General features: G+C 40.1%; 1 protein-coding gene across 2 annotated transcripts in view; it reads left to right on the top strand.

The window, feature by feature from the left end:
* HECW2 (HECT, C2 and WW domain containing E3 ubiquitin protein ligase 2) overlaps positions 1 to 12,476 on the top strand; it is a 105,921-nt gene that overhangs the window by 24,194 nt on the left and 69,251 nt on the right. For both annotated transcript variants that reach the window (XM_059475588.1, XM_059475589.1), the window contains one exon: positions 5,453 to 5,560. In XM_059475588.1, the coding sequence (XP_059331571.1) occupies positions 5,453 to 5,560 (108 nt within the window). The remainder of the gene's footprint in view (positions 1 to 5,452; positions 5,561 to 12,476) is intronic.

Here is a 12,476-nt window from a genome sequence, read left to right as displayed (position 1 = left end):
TACTTATTGACTTTCTAGAAAAGGAGTGAGGCCTCAGGTGATAAAATTTATCTTCTCCTTTTGATGTGTCCTGATATAGTTTCCAAGTGCTTTTAAGCATATTTTGGGTATAAGGAAGAAATATATATTTAGTTCATTATATCAGTAAACACAGTTTACTTCTTTATGTAAACACTACTTCTTTATTGATCACCCATGGATTTTTATTTCTAGTATTTCTAGAATTGAAATTATTAGAGGTTACCAAAGTGAAAATATTGCACCAAAGTTAGCATTGCAGACTTTCCTAGTCATTTGCCCCAAATCCACTGTATGTATTCTTTGGAATGTTCTTGTTAGTCTTACATTTTGGTGACAGTCTGTTTTACTGTTTGGAAGTGTGCTCACACTGAAGAGCAGAGTGCAATTGCTGGCATTGAGATTGAGGTATTTGGAAGCAATGCTGTAAAGTGCACGTCAGTTAGGTTTTTGTTTTACATTGGAAATGCCATCCTAGAGATCTCCTGAGGTTGGCTTAAAATCAAGTTCAGAAATATTATCCAATGCAAATTAACCACAAACCTGTTACTTTTAAAGACTAAGTGAAATGATGGAGTAAAATAGGTAGGAGACCCTTCTTGGTAGGGTGTTTATGAGGGAAGCTGATGGCAGATCCACAGATCTCAGCCTTGGACCAAACTAGATGTAGCCTTGCTATTCTCCACCCTTCCAGCACTGCTGATCCTCACTGTAAGAAAAGACCTGCCTAGAGAAATAAATGAGAGTGATGCTTTAAAAGCTTGGTACCAATACTCCTCTTAATAACTGAATGCATTGCATACACCATCTTCAGTGCCAAAAATTTATTGACATCAGCCTAAAATGTGAAAGAAGTCAGCATTCTGACAATATGAACTTAATTTAAAATTTTGAGTTGCAATTGAACAATACAAACACTTCAAAAGATTTTGTGTAAAGCATCTTCCAGAAAAGGATGAAAAATCAGAGACTGGGATGTAAATCCCAAAGGAGGATAAGAGAATTATACAGGGATACAATGGTGTTACCAACGTGATGGATCTTTTCTGAGCTAAGCTGCATGGATTTTTCAAGAGCTGTGAGTTAGCCATATATGGCAGTGAAAGATGAAAATTGTTAAGTTGTATATAATTAAAGTTGACAACCAGAATCTATTAACATCACCTTTGCTCTGCTATGAGCATCTTTATAAATGTGTTAGAGTAAAGAGATCAGAATGCAGAAGTTTGAACCTCTTGGATTGCTATAGCGACCTTTGCTTATTGCACAGGAAAAAATTTAAATCAATGATGTTTCCACACCAGGAATTTGTGACTTCTATAGTGTTTTGGCATATTGAAGAATAAAAATAATTTATGTTGATGGAAGCAACCCTTTAATCACAAAACCTAACGCTACTGTTGACAGAAACTGGGACCAGAAGATGAGTGCTGGTTTGCCTGCACTGTGCACTAGGACTGTAAGGCATGTTTCAGATAATTTATCACTAGCAGTTCCTCTTCATCTGTCCTATGAAAGATAGATTGTTTATCTGTTTGTTGTTTTAATCTATGCAAGATGACTCTGTGAGGTGATTTGTTTCAGGTAGTTTATCCTTTTTTCCTAAGACAGAAATAATGAAAGATGTTAGACACAAAGAACAAAATGTGAACTCCTCAGAAGCCTCCTGACCCCTGATGTCAGCCAGTGGCTTAGCACGGCTTCCAACACTCTGTAACATCCTTGTGCAAAACTGAGAGCAGCAGAAGATAAAACATGATTGTGCAGCCAGATAGGCTGCAGAAATGGGCAAACAGGAGTCACCCCTGACATTGGGATGGGCTGGGGGCTGACTGTCTGCAAATCAGTTTTGCAGAAGAAGACCTGGATGTCCTGGAGGACAAGTTGAGGGAGAGCCAGCAGTGTGCCAGTGCAGCTTTTCTTAATGCCTGGTTTGGCTGATTGTTTAGTAGTTAAATAAAGAAAACACTGTTACTCAGAATGTTTTTGCTTTACAGAGATTTCAAGGAGCATTACTCAGAGTGAAATTACACACAGTGATACATTTATTGTTACCCACTTTTTGTTGTAAAACATTATCTCAAATACTCTGATTTGTACAGGGGTTGCAGCTCTGAGAATTTCTGTTCTGTAGTATTTTTTGTCTAAGAATTACTGAATATAGAGAGAAAGTGTGCATCTTGCATTGTTTGATTTCTTTCAGAAGTGTAGCCTCACTGGACAAGATACTGATGCAGTAAGACAGTATTTTGTTGCATATTTTATGTTCTGGGAAGGGATATTTATATCTACTCTTTGGCCCAGATTCTGGAACAGCCGCCAGTTTCACAAACAGCCACAATTATGTGCTAAAAGGAGAATAGAACTGCTTAGAATTGAAGTTCCCTATGGAATATATATATAAATATATAAATATATATATATATATATGTATATGGAGAGAGAGAGACTGTGTACACATGTATGTTTGGGAGAAGAGAGAAAATGAGGGAGTGATAATTCTGATGTTACTCTTTGTGCTCTTAAATGCTTCCTCTTTTTTGGTCAATATTTTCATGATTATTGTGTACTTCAGTGTTTTCATGCCATGCACTTTTTTCCTTCAGTTTTTCTTTTTAAAATCCATGAACTGATGTTTGAAGTTATTTTTCCATATGCATTAGTAATGTTATTTTTCCCCTATGTGAATAGCATCATAAAAGTAGAAAAGACCCATCTGTTTCAGAAGAAAGTAAAATCTGACCAAAATAAATTCTGTAACTTGAGTCGATTGCTGACAGGCAATGGTCTGTTAGCATTTTCCATCCCTCTGTCTCCACCACCTTCTGTTGCAGTGGCAGCATGCCTGTGGGCAGAGTATCAATGATTTAGTCTTCATTGCTGCAAAGGAGTCCGTTCCTTCATGAAAGGGCTGAATATCCAGGCACTTCTGTAAATGTGAGATTTTATTAAATAAAGTGAAAGAAAGCATTCTGCCTTCTTGTAACTACCAGCTGGGAATTTGAGACTCAGTTCATGGAGGACCTTTTCTGAAGCTTACTAATATCCCTGTAAAAATTGCCATTGACTTTGCTTTGTGACTGGTTTAAAAAAAACCAAACCAGTTGCTTGTGCCTTGTTGTTGGAAATCTCACCAATAAAGGTGTATTTCATTGCTTCAGGCTTTGTTCACTTGTTGAACAAGATAAGAATAAAAAAGCTTATGGTTATAATATACCAAATATCTTTCCTTCTTCCTGGAATCATGAACAGACTCTTCTACAGTTGATTAAATACAGAGCAGATTCAGAACTAGAGCAAATTCAGAATACAGCAAATTCAGAACTAGAGCATGTTACATGAGATGTTTACTGTCAGGAATGTGTCTTCATTTACCTAGATGAAGTGAGAATGCTGAATAGCTTAAAACTCTGTGTTTCAGCTAACTGGAATTTTTAAAGAATCTGCTCACTTGGGTGATATTTTGGATAACCAGGTTTATATGGTGGACCAGAGCAGTCACTAATGTAGTGTTGCTGGAAGTTAAGCTGTATCTCATGGCTTTCCAGTGTTCTGTCTGGAAAAAAATAGGGAGCCTTGGGATAGGAAGGCCCTTTTTACATTAAAAAGTAAACAAATTCATCAACAGTCTGTTCTTTTGGTTAGAGTGTCATTGCAAACCACATAGAGATTTTTTTATAAGGCCTGTGGGGTTATTTACAGGCTGTACATTCAATGCTCTACTTTATACAGCTTTGGAAAAAAAACCCAGCAAAAACATGGGTGAGATGCAGCTTTGTTCACTCTGAAAGTTTTTTACTGTAATGAAGAATAAATACATGCAGTTTAGGATTTTACTGCCTGTGTGCCTGACTTTCTGATGCATTCAGTTTGTGTCCTATCATGTTGATTCTGCACGAGAAGTTAAGCCTGAGGGCATTACAAGCTTGAGGATCACAAGTGTTAGGAGAACCCTCCTGTCCCTTCTTGTCATTGAGATAATTGTGAAATTCTCCTGGACGTGTCATGATTATGAGGTGTTGAGACATCAGCTTTCTAAAAATTCTCAAAGTTATCCACGGCTGGAGGCTTTAAAATGTCAGTAGCTTGCCATGACCCCTTCTTGATTCTCCAGAGCTCCTCTAGGTTTTGGGCAGTGTGTAAGTTCTCTTGAGCAGCTGCCGAAATCCAGTGTGTGGTCGTGTTCTGTATGTTGGTTTGGTGGGATGAGATGTACAGACTGCACTCATCATAATTCATGTACACTGAGATGAGCCATCAGAGTGAAAGGGAGGAAGAGAAGCTTCAGTGTGAGCTCATATTTTTAAGAGAAATGTAAGAAAGCTGCATTGTTTTTTAGTCTTTCATAAATGGATATCTAAAATGTAGGCGACAGTTCTGTAATCTTATGTGAGAGTTCCTACCAAAGGACAAAGGAAACTGCTTGAATGGATATGAACTTCATGAATAAAGCCACAGTAGACTAGGTTGTTAGTGAAGTATTTTTAAATTTGTAGAATGCATTCAAATGTATATAATAAAAGGATTTTTTTAAAAAAAGTAAGATTAAAGAATGTGCAGTACCACTGGAAAGAATTAGGATGTTATATTTGACATCATAGGTCTAGTTCTTGTCTAGTCTAGTTAACAAACAGCTGCTGAAATGCACTGGTAAAAATGTCATAATACATACTTCCAAAGAACTTCCTGTACAAAAGAGTTAAGTTGGATTTATGCCAGCTTTGTCCATGTCATCAGAACTAACCTTTTTGCCCTTTAAAACAGCTTTTTCCCCTGGTTTTTTTCATTCATTTGGTGTTCTGGGTGTCTGAATACAGGCTGGAAAGATGAAACGGCCCTAAGAGTTGTGTTTGTTAGGACAAAATCTAATTTGAGAAGGGGTAAAACTGATATTGCTAAGCTGCTCTGCAGATACAGTTTGCTTTGAATGTTTTCTCTGAATGTATGTTGCTGAGTCTCTCCTTTCTAGCTCTGGCTTACTGACAATTCTGCACTTTGGGCCTCTAACTGGATACCCCTATTTACAATTCTGCATTTCCCAGCTAGGAAATGAATGCTAGATTTTCACAGAGCGGGACTGGTGTATAACATGGTGTGGTAACTCTGGGATGCAGTTTCCATCAGCTATACACTTCCAATAGCCTCTCTGTTGGAATAGGGAAGTTTTGGAATTTAATACTGTACCTTGGCAGGTTACCTTTTACAGGAAGCCATATATTTACCTTGGCTGTGTGTCTGTCTGCTCACTCTGCATAAATTGATCTATCAAGTGTACAAGAGAAGCTATTTATCTTTTGCCAGTTAATTTGATTTCTTTATTTTTTTAATTTAATACAGTAATTTTTTGTATTTGGGCCTCTTGGAACAGAAAGCCAAGAAAACTTCTATTTTAAATACTGCTTGCTGAAATTATTTTTTGTCTTCCCTCCTTCAGATGAGAACTCTCCAGCCAATTTCTGGGATTCCAAGAATCGAGGAGTGACTGGCACGCAAAAAGGACAAATTGTGTGGCGCATTGAACCTGGCCCCTACTTTATGGAATGTGAGTACCTATTTATGCAGTGCATATTCCAAGGCAGGTCAGCAGGGTGGCATTTGATACCCATTTCATAAGTCCCTCTGATGAAACAGGGGAATTGATTGTATTGCTCTCGGGGGGAGCATTTTCCAGCGCGTTTGCTGGGCGCCATAAAAACAGAGTTGAGCTTAGAGGTACATTTGTGTTCTAGTGATGTTCTTAGACAGCACATTTCACTTTAAGCGAGGAAAGAGTTGCCTTGTGTGGTGTGATGTAGTATATACACATGGAAAGATGAAGTCCCTTCCCACAGAAGTTCCAAATTTCAGCTGGCCAAATATTAATGGTAAGTGTGTGTGAAGGAAAAGGTAGTAAGCTAATAGTGCTTGCTGATGTGTTTGTTAGTGGGAAGGTTGGATTTGACTCTAGGAAGTGCCAGTGTCCTGTTCTGTTGCATCAGAATTTCTCAGCTGAAGATTTGTTGAGCTGGAAAATCCACTGGGCAGTTTGGAAATACTGAGAGTCTTTTTGTGAGTGAAATAAAAAGCCTTCAGTTGAACTGTGTGGTAGTCAAGCTTCGAATTGAAGAGCTACACCACTCCCTCAGATAAGCAGGGTTTATAGGAAGCTGAACTACTCTGCTGTGGGCTGGGTTTTTTTCTTTGTTGGTTTTTTATGGCTTTTTGATGAAGCTGTGCTATCCTACCATATAAAGCATATGATCCTAAAGAAACGGAGGTTCTAATCGTAGGATGTTGTATCAGAGCTTGCTGGAAACTCTGATGTGCCAAGCATCAAAGTGGCAATCAGTCCCAGAAGAGCTCTGAGTTGCTCTACCACCTGTTTAGCCTCACAGTAATGAATCCTCTTTCATAAGTTAAAAAAAAAATAAAAATACTCCCACTCCTTACTTCACTGCAGTGAAGTAAAACGCTGCAGTGCTGCTTACTGTAGGTCTTGGCAGAAATTTTTATTCCAATTAACTGATAGAATTGTAATACATGTATTTTAAGAGGTGTTGTATACCCTCTACTAAAAATAAATATTAATGCTCCCTATTTCTAGAACTCATCATTGAATCTTGCCAAGTTGCCCTATGTGCTACACAGCATACTTCTCAAAAAAAAAAAAAAAAAAAAGAAAAGAAAAAGGGCCTGAATAGGATAAAATTAAATTCCATTTTAGGAGTTCATTACATTACAATGATTGAACTGAAGAGAATGCTCAAGAAAATAATAAAGATAATTAACATCCCTGGTGCCAAAGACACTGGTATATTAAGGCAGATTAAAATGTCTATTGGTAAAGTTCATTGCCTCATCTTTCTTGTACATGAACTCCTTCAGGGATGTTTGTATCTTTTAGCTGGTTATGTGTTGCTCCATAGTGTATTGAGGTGAGGCTCTTGAAAAATATTTCCATTTCATGTGAGTAACCCAAACTAATGCTTCAAGTACTACTAGTTTAATCAGCTGCAGCTGACTTTTGCAGTTTGCAACTAACTGCACATCACAGTCAGCTGATAGGAAGTGCAGGATGTGTGTTCTTCAGTCATGGTGAGCTTCACTAACAAGGACCTCTGCTGCCATACAATGAACAAGAGACAAGCAATTGTGCAGCAGCTGAGAACTGTAAAAGGGAGTGTTTATGAGCATATGTTGCTATAGCACATGGTATGGTAGATAAATATGTCACTAGTGACACTGGTGTTTCTAGTGAGAGGTCAAAAACTGCACTGAAACACTTTACCAAATTTCTGATTCCACTTTTTAAACGAGAGGTCTGTGACCATGTTTGCTCAGCAAGGTTTTTCATTGTAACTTACAGGTGTTGAAGCAACACTGATGCAACTACAGGCAGCTGCTCTTTTCCATTTGTTTTCTATTCCTCAGCTCAGTAGGTCCCAGCCGGGGCAAACGCAGCAGGTGGCTGCGCCCTCCAGGTACAACCGCGCTGTGGCTGTGGTGCAGCGCCAGGCTGGGTGTGGGAAGAGCTGTGCTGTGGGGTCCTTACCACCCCCTGCAGACCTGGCACTGCCCAGCCTGTGCCAAACTTAGCTCCCCTGTTACCCTCCTTCTTCTGTTGTGGTGGAGATATGATTTGTCTCTCAGTCTAGCACTGCACGTGATGCCCCTGTCACAGCAAGAGGGAGAGACAAATGAGGAGTCTAACATTTCCAGTAAACACGTGCCAGATTATTAAATTTAAGCTATTTCTGATGCTTTAGTCCACCATTGTTTCCCACATTTGGGAAAGAGCTCTCCAGTTGTATATTTCTTATATTTAGAAACATATTTGCTGTGAGGTAGAATACATGAGGTACAGGTCATGGTGCATGGGGTTTATCATATTTGCTCCTCACAGTAATGACATTCAGCAGACTGTTACCAGTATCCCTGCATGTTTGAAGCAGCAGATCCATAAGGGGGGCAGCGTCTGGGGGACCAGCATGAACCAAATGTGTAAATGGATCAGTCTAAACTCAATTGGAGACTAGCCACAGCTCAGGAATACTCGTTGCATCCAATCTGCTCTCAGCTGGGACCAATATTTGACCTGCTCAAGCGTGGTTTTTATTGGAAGGTTTCAAGGACAAAGATTTGTGGATGCTGTAGGTAACTTGTTTTAGTGCTGCAGTATTGTTACAGCTAAAAAGATTTCTGTGACATCCAGTAAGAATGGCTATAGCTTAAATTTGGGGCCATTGCCCCTTTTAAAATCTCTGATAGAACTGGAAAGAGTAGAGATAGTAACATTTGTCTTGCCTTTAACTCCTCTTCACCAGACTAAACAGGGCCAGCTCCTTTAGCCTCTTCTCATATGTCACATTTTATCCATCCCAATCACTTTTGTTGCCCTCTGCTCTTCACTCTCCAATTTCTCTTTGCTCTTAAACCAAGGGACCCAAAACTAGACACAGTATTCCTCACCAAGTACCAAGTAGAGGAGAACAGTACTTAATTGCCACCTATATACTGTGATACCTACATGATTGCAGGTTCCCTGCCCTATGCTGTGACACCTGCATGATTGCAGGTTCCTGCTCTACCTGTACTCAAGGAGAGGAAGGAAATGTTCTGCAAGCCTGAGAAACATTGAACCTGCTCTGGCAATGATGATGCTCATTAACAGACTTATGCTAAGTAACTACAATAATCCTTTAGGATTTACACTCAAAAGTGGCCTAAAGTTGTCATGTTGTTTTGGGAAGAAAGGGAATGTAAGTCGCTAATGTTGGATAATGAGTTGTGTGTTCAGTCAGCATGCACTTAAACCAAAGACTCTGGATGTGGGTTTTCCCTGGCAGTGTCACAGCCTAGGGACATTATGTATGTGTTCACCAGTAATATCTCTGGAGGGTGAAGTACAGAGAATTATAGCATTGCTAATGAGCCATATGCAAACAAATCTCATGCAGAAGGAGTATTTCCATTTTAATTGCATTAATGTTAGTCAGTCAGCTGGGTTAGGCCTTGGACTCTTTCTGCAAAAAGATTTGTATCTTTTAAGAAAAACATTTTATGCCTCAGTTTGGGAATCTTTTTCCATGAGCATAATTATAAACTTATTTATAGTTTCACCAAGGTCTCTCAAATTTGTGCTTATGTTTAAAGGTAGACTTGGATAAACATTTTTCTGAATTTCACATTACTGTGTGTCTGGAGTCTTGTAGCTCAGTGTTAAGATCACTTAATTTATTCATCTTAAAAATCCTTCCCTGGGGATTCAATATCTCCTATTTTTCCAAGAAAGTAACATGTAAAGGCATAGTTTGCCATCTGCTCTATTCAGATCAAGCAACCTGCAGAAAGAAGGGAGGGGAGAGTTTCCTCTTGGTACTGAAAACAGACATTAATTCCCCTCAAAGCATCCAAAATTAGCAAAACAAGGATGATCAAAGAAAACTCTATTTGCCTCGGACAAAAATCAACACAAAAATTCTGTAGGCTCTGCCCTGGAAGGGAGGATCAAAGGAATCAACAGTGAAATAAAGAGAAATGAACTTAATGTATTCCAGAAAAACAAGCAGCCTCTGAGGGGAGTGACTGAGGAAGGGGAGGGAGGAAATATTATGCAGAGGAGAAGGAAAATATTTGCAAAATACCAGGTCCAGCTCACCATCACAAACAGCCAGTGTCCTTAAGATGTCACCTTGAGACAGTGTGAGTGGCTCTGAACTGCAGAGCCAGCCAGTACAGAGGCAGGTGTTTGTTCCTCTTGGTTTTCCCTGGGGAAGGAGCAAAAATGCTTTGTAGGCATGAAAGGGAACTCAGTCATTTTAGACATTCAAGAAGGTGAGTTTGAGGATCAATATACCTGATATGCTGTTTCCTCACATAGCAGAGGTGGCTTTCAAACATCCTGCTCTGAGACTTGCTAAAATGTGAGTGAAGAAAACAATGACTCACTCGCTGGATGGCTCCTTCAGGTTTTTTTTGGTGTGTAAACTACAGAAGGATTGCTAAACCCAGCTCTACAATTTCCACCCTCCTGTAAAAGGAAACAAGTTCAAGGAGTATTATCCTAAACAGGTAGCAGTAGTGGGAAAGTGCAACACAGCTTAATGCTTTTGCATTTAGTATGGTCATCTGGTATTTAGCATGGCATCAGGCTAAGTTCAGGTTTCTAAGTACATTGGGCCTTTATTCTCCGGTGCAAGAGAGGTTTCAGTTGCCCCAGAAATGATTTCAGATGGCAAGTGTTTCTCTGGGTATGGCTGTCTGTGAGCTTTGGATGGAAGCACAATACCCTTTGGGGCATGGTGATGGTATTCCATATGGAGAACAGAGGTAACAGAAAGATGGAGTGAAATGATCCATAGGAAGGCTGGTGATAGAAAAAACACGTGAGAAGAAGCCTGAGATTTATTTGGGACTAGCTGGTATCAGCTGCTGCTCATTCATAATCTGCAGCTCCCAAGTCAGGTTTCTGCAGTACAGAGGAGGACAGGTCATGCTGGAGATGCCATGGCAGGGAGATCAGCATAGGACAGTCACTGCCATGCAGCAGGGAACTGGTGCTTATGCACTTCCATGTGCAGTGTGCCCAGAAGTGAAAAGCTGTACATATTCCAGTAGGTAAACCAGGGGGTGGTTACAGCTCAGCACTGTGGATGGGCATGTGCTCACTCTTGATTCTCTGCCATGGTCCTGCCTGGTTTATTAACGTGGGTTTAGGCTGAGAGCCTGCTTTGAGATTGTATTGGCCTTGTATTTATAAGTTGTAGTTTTGGTCCCATGAGTGTTAATTACAGTGTCCACAAGAAACACCTTCACCTACTTTACCTACCTTTGTTGTTATTTATACCGTTTGATGTCATAGTCATTACTGTCAGTAGAATAGAAATACATTGATTTGCATATATTTTCTTTAGCAGTGCTATGGCTTGATGCTGTGAGCAATAATCCACAGTGGCAGCTGTTGGGATTCATCCAGAGACTGCCAGTCTTGTCACATCAATAATTTCCAAATCTCCCCTGGGACTTCTGTGGTTAAATTACTTCTGGTGCCACACTGCGATACTTGGATGCAGTGACTGCACAGATGCAGTGTGTTTTGAACTAAAATTTCATTTGTGCCATAGAATCACAGAATAGTTGGAGTTGGAAGGGACCTTTAAAGGTCTCTAGTCCAGCCCCCCTGCAAAGGGGCCTCTTTGATAGGTCAGGTTGCTCAGATCCCTATCCAACCTGATGTTGAGTGCTTCCAGGGACTGGGCACCTACCACCCCTCTGGGCAACATATGCCTGCATTTCAGTACCCTCACTGTATGAAGTTTCATCCTTATGTCTAGTCTGAATCTACCCTATTTTAGTTTAAAACCATTATCCACTGTACCTGGTAAAAAATCTGTCCCTATCTTTCTGATAAGCTCCCTTCAAGTACTGAAAGGCTGCAGTGAGTTCTCTTCAGAGCTTTTTCTTCTCCTGAGCAAACCCAACTCTCTCAGCCTGTCTTCGTAAGAGAGGTCCTCCATTCTTCCAATCTCTTGGTGGCCCCCTCTGGAGTCACTCCACCAGGTCCCTGTCCCTCCTGTGCTGGCCCCAGAGCTGATGCAGGGTTCCAGGTGGGATCTCAGAGCAGAGGGACAGAATCCCCTGCCTTGCCTTGCCCTGCTGCCCACGGGGCTTTGGATGCAGCCCAGGGCAGGTTTGGCTTTCTGGGCTGGGAGTGCCCATGGCTGAGTCATGGCCAGCCTCCCTTCCACCAGCTGTCCCCAAGCCCTCAGCAGGGCAGGTCTCAATCTGTTCATCCCCCATGAGTAAGAACATGAGTATACTAAGAGATATATTCAGAAGACATGGTAATGTATGTGGTTGCATTACACTGGTACCATGTTAAAAGTGAGGTTTTATGTGGAGTTCTTGGTATTCAGTTCCTATTTCCATGAAATTATAACTTTTGCAAAAATATTCAGACTGAAATGCCTTACTTTATGGCTAGCAAAGCAGACTTCCAGCTCTCTTTTTCTTTGTTAAAAGCTGATAGATATCGAAGGAAAAAAAATACCAGCTTAATAATTGAACTTCAGATACTTTTATCTTTTAAGGGCTACTTGTAACTAGAAGTATGAACAGAGTTTATTTTTTGTAATGGTTTTGGCCATAATGGTCAATGTTAATGAATGTTCTATGAATTTTGTTCATTACTTGTATCCAATCTTTATATTTTTACCATTCAGAATTTTACCAGTTAAATTCTGTAAAGGTCATGGTTTTCTCACATGGAATTGTTCTGAGCCTGGAACATTCATCTGTGCAGTGCCCTGCAACCAGTGCCCTTTCAGTGGTCTGTCTGGGGACTCATGGTTATTGTCCCTACTCTATTTATAGACATATTCACTGAGTTAGAAATACTTCTATTATTCTTGTGCTGGTTTTTTATGTTGTCTCAACAGCTATTTTTGAGCATCAAAAATAACTGAAACAGGATCAAGTCT

Source organism: Ammospiza nelsoni, chromosome 7 (genome assembly GCF_027579445.1).
Source record: "Ammospiza nelsoni isolate bAmmNel1 chromosome 7, bAmmNel1.pri, whole genome shotgun sequence".
In the NCBI taxonomy this organism is placed as follows: domain Eukaryota; kingdom Metazoa; phylum Chordata; class Aves; order Passeriformes; family Passerellidae; genus Ammospiza; species Ammospiza nelsoni.
This window is presented reverse-complemented; position numbering and strand designations above follow the sequence as displayed.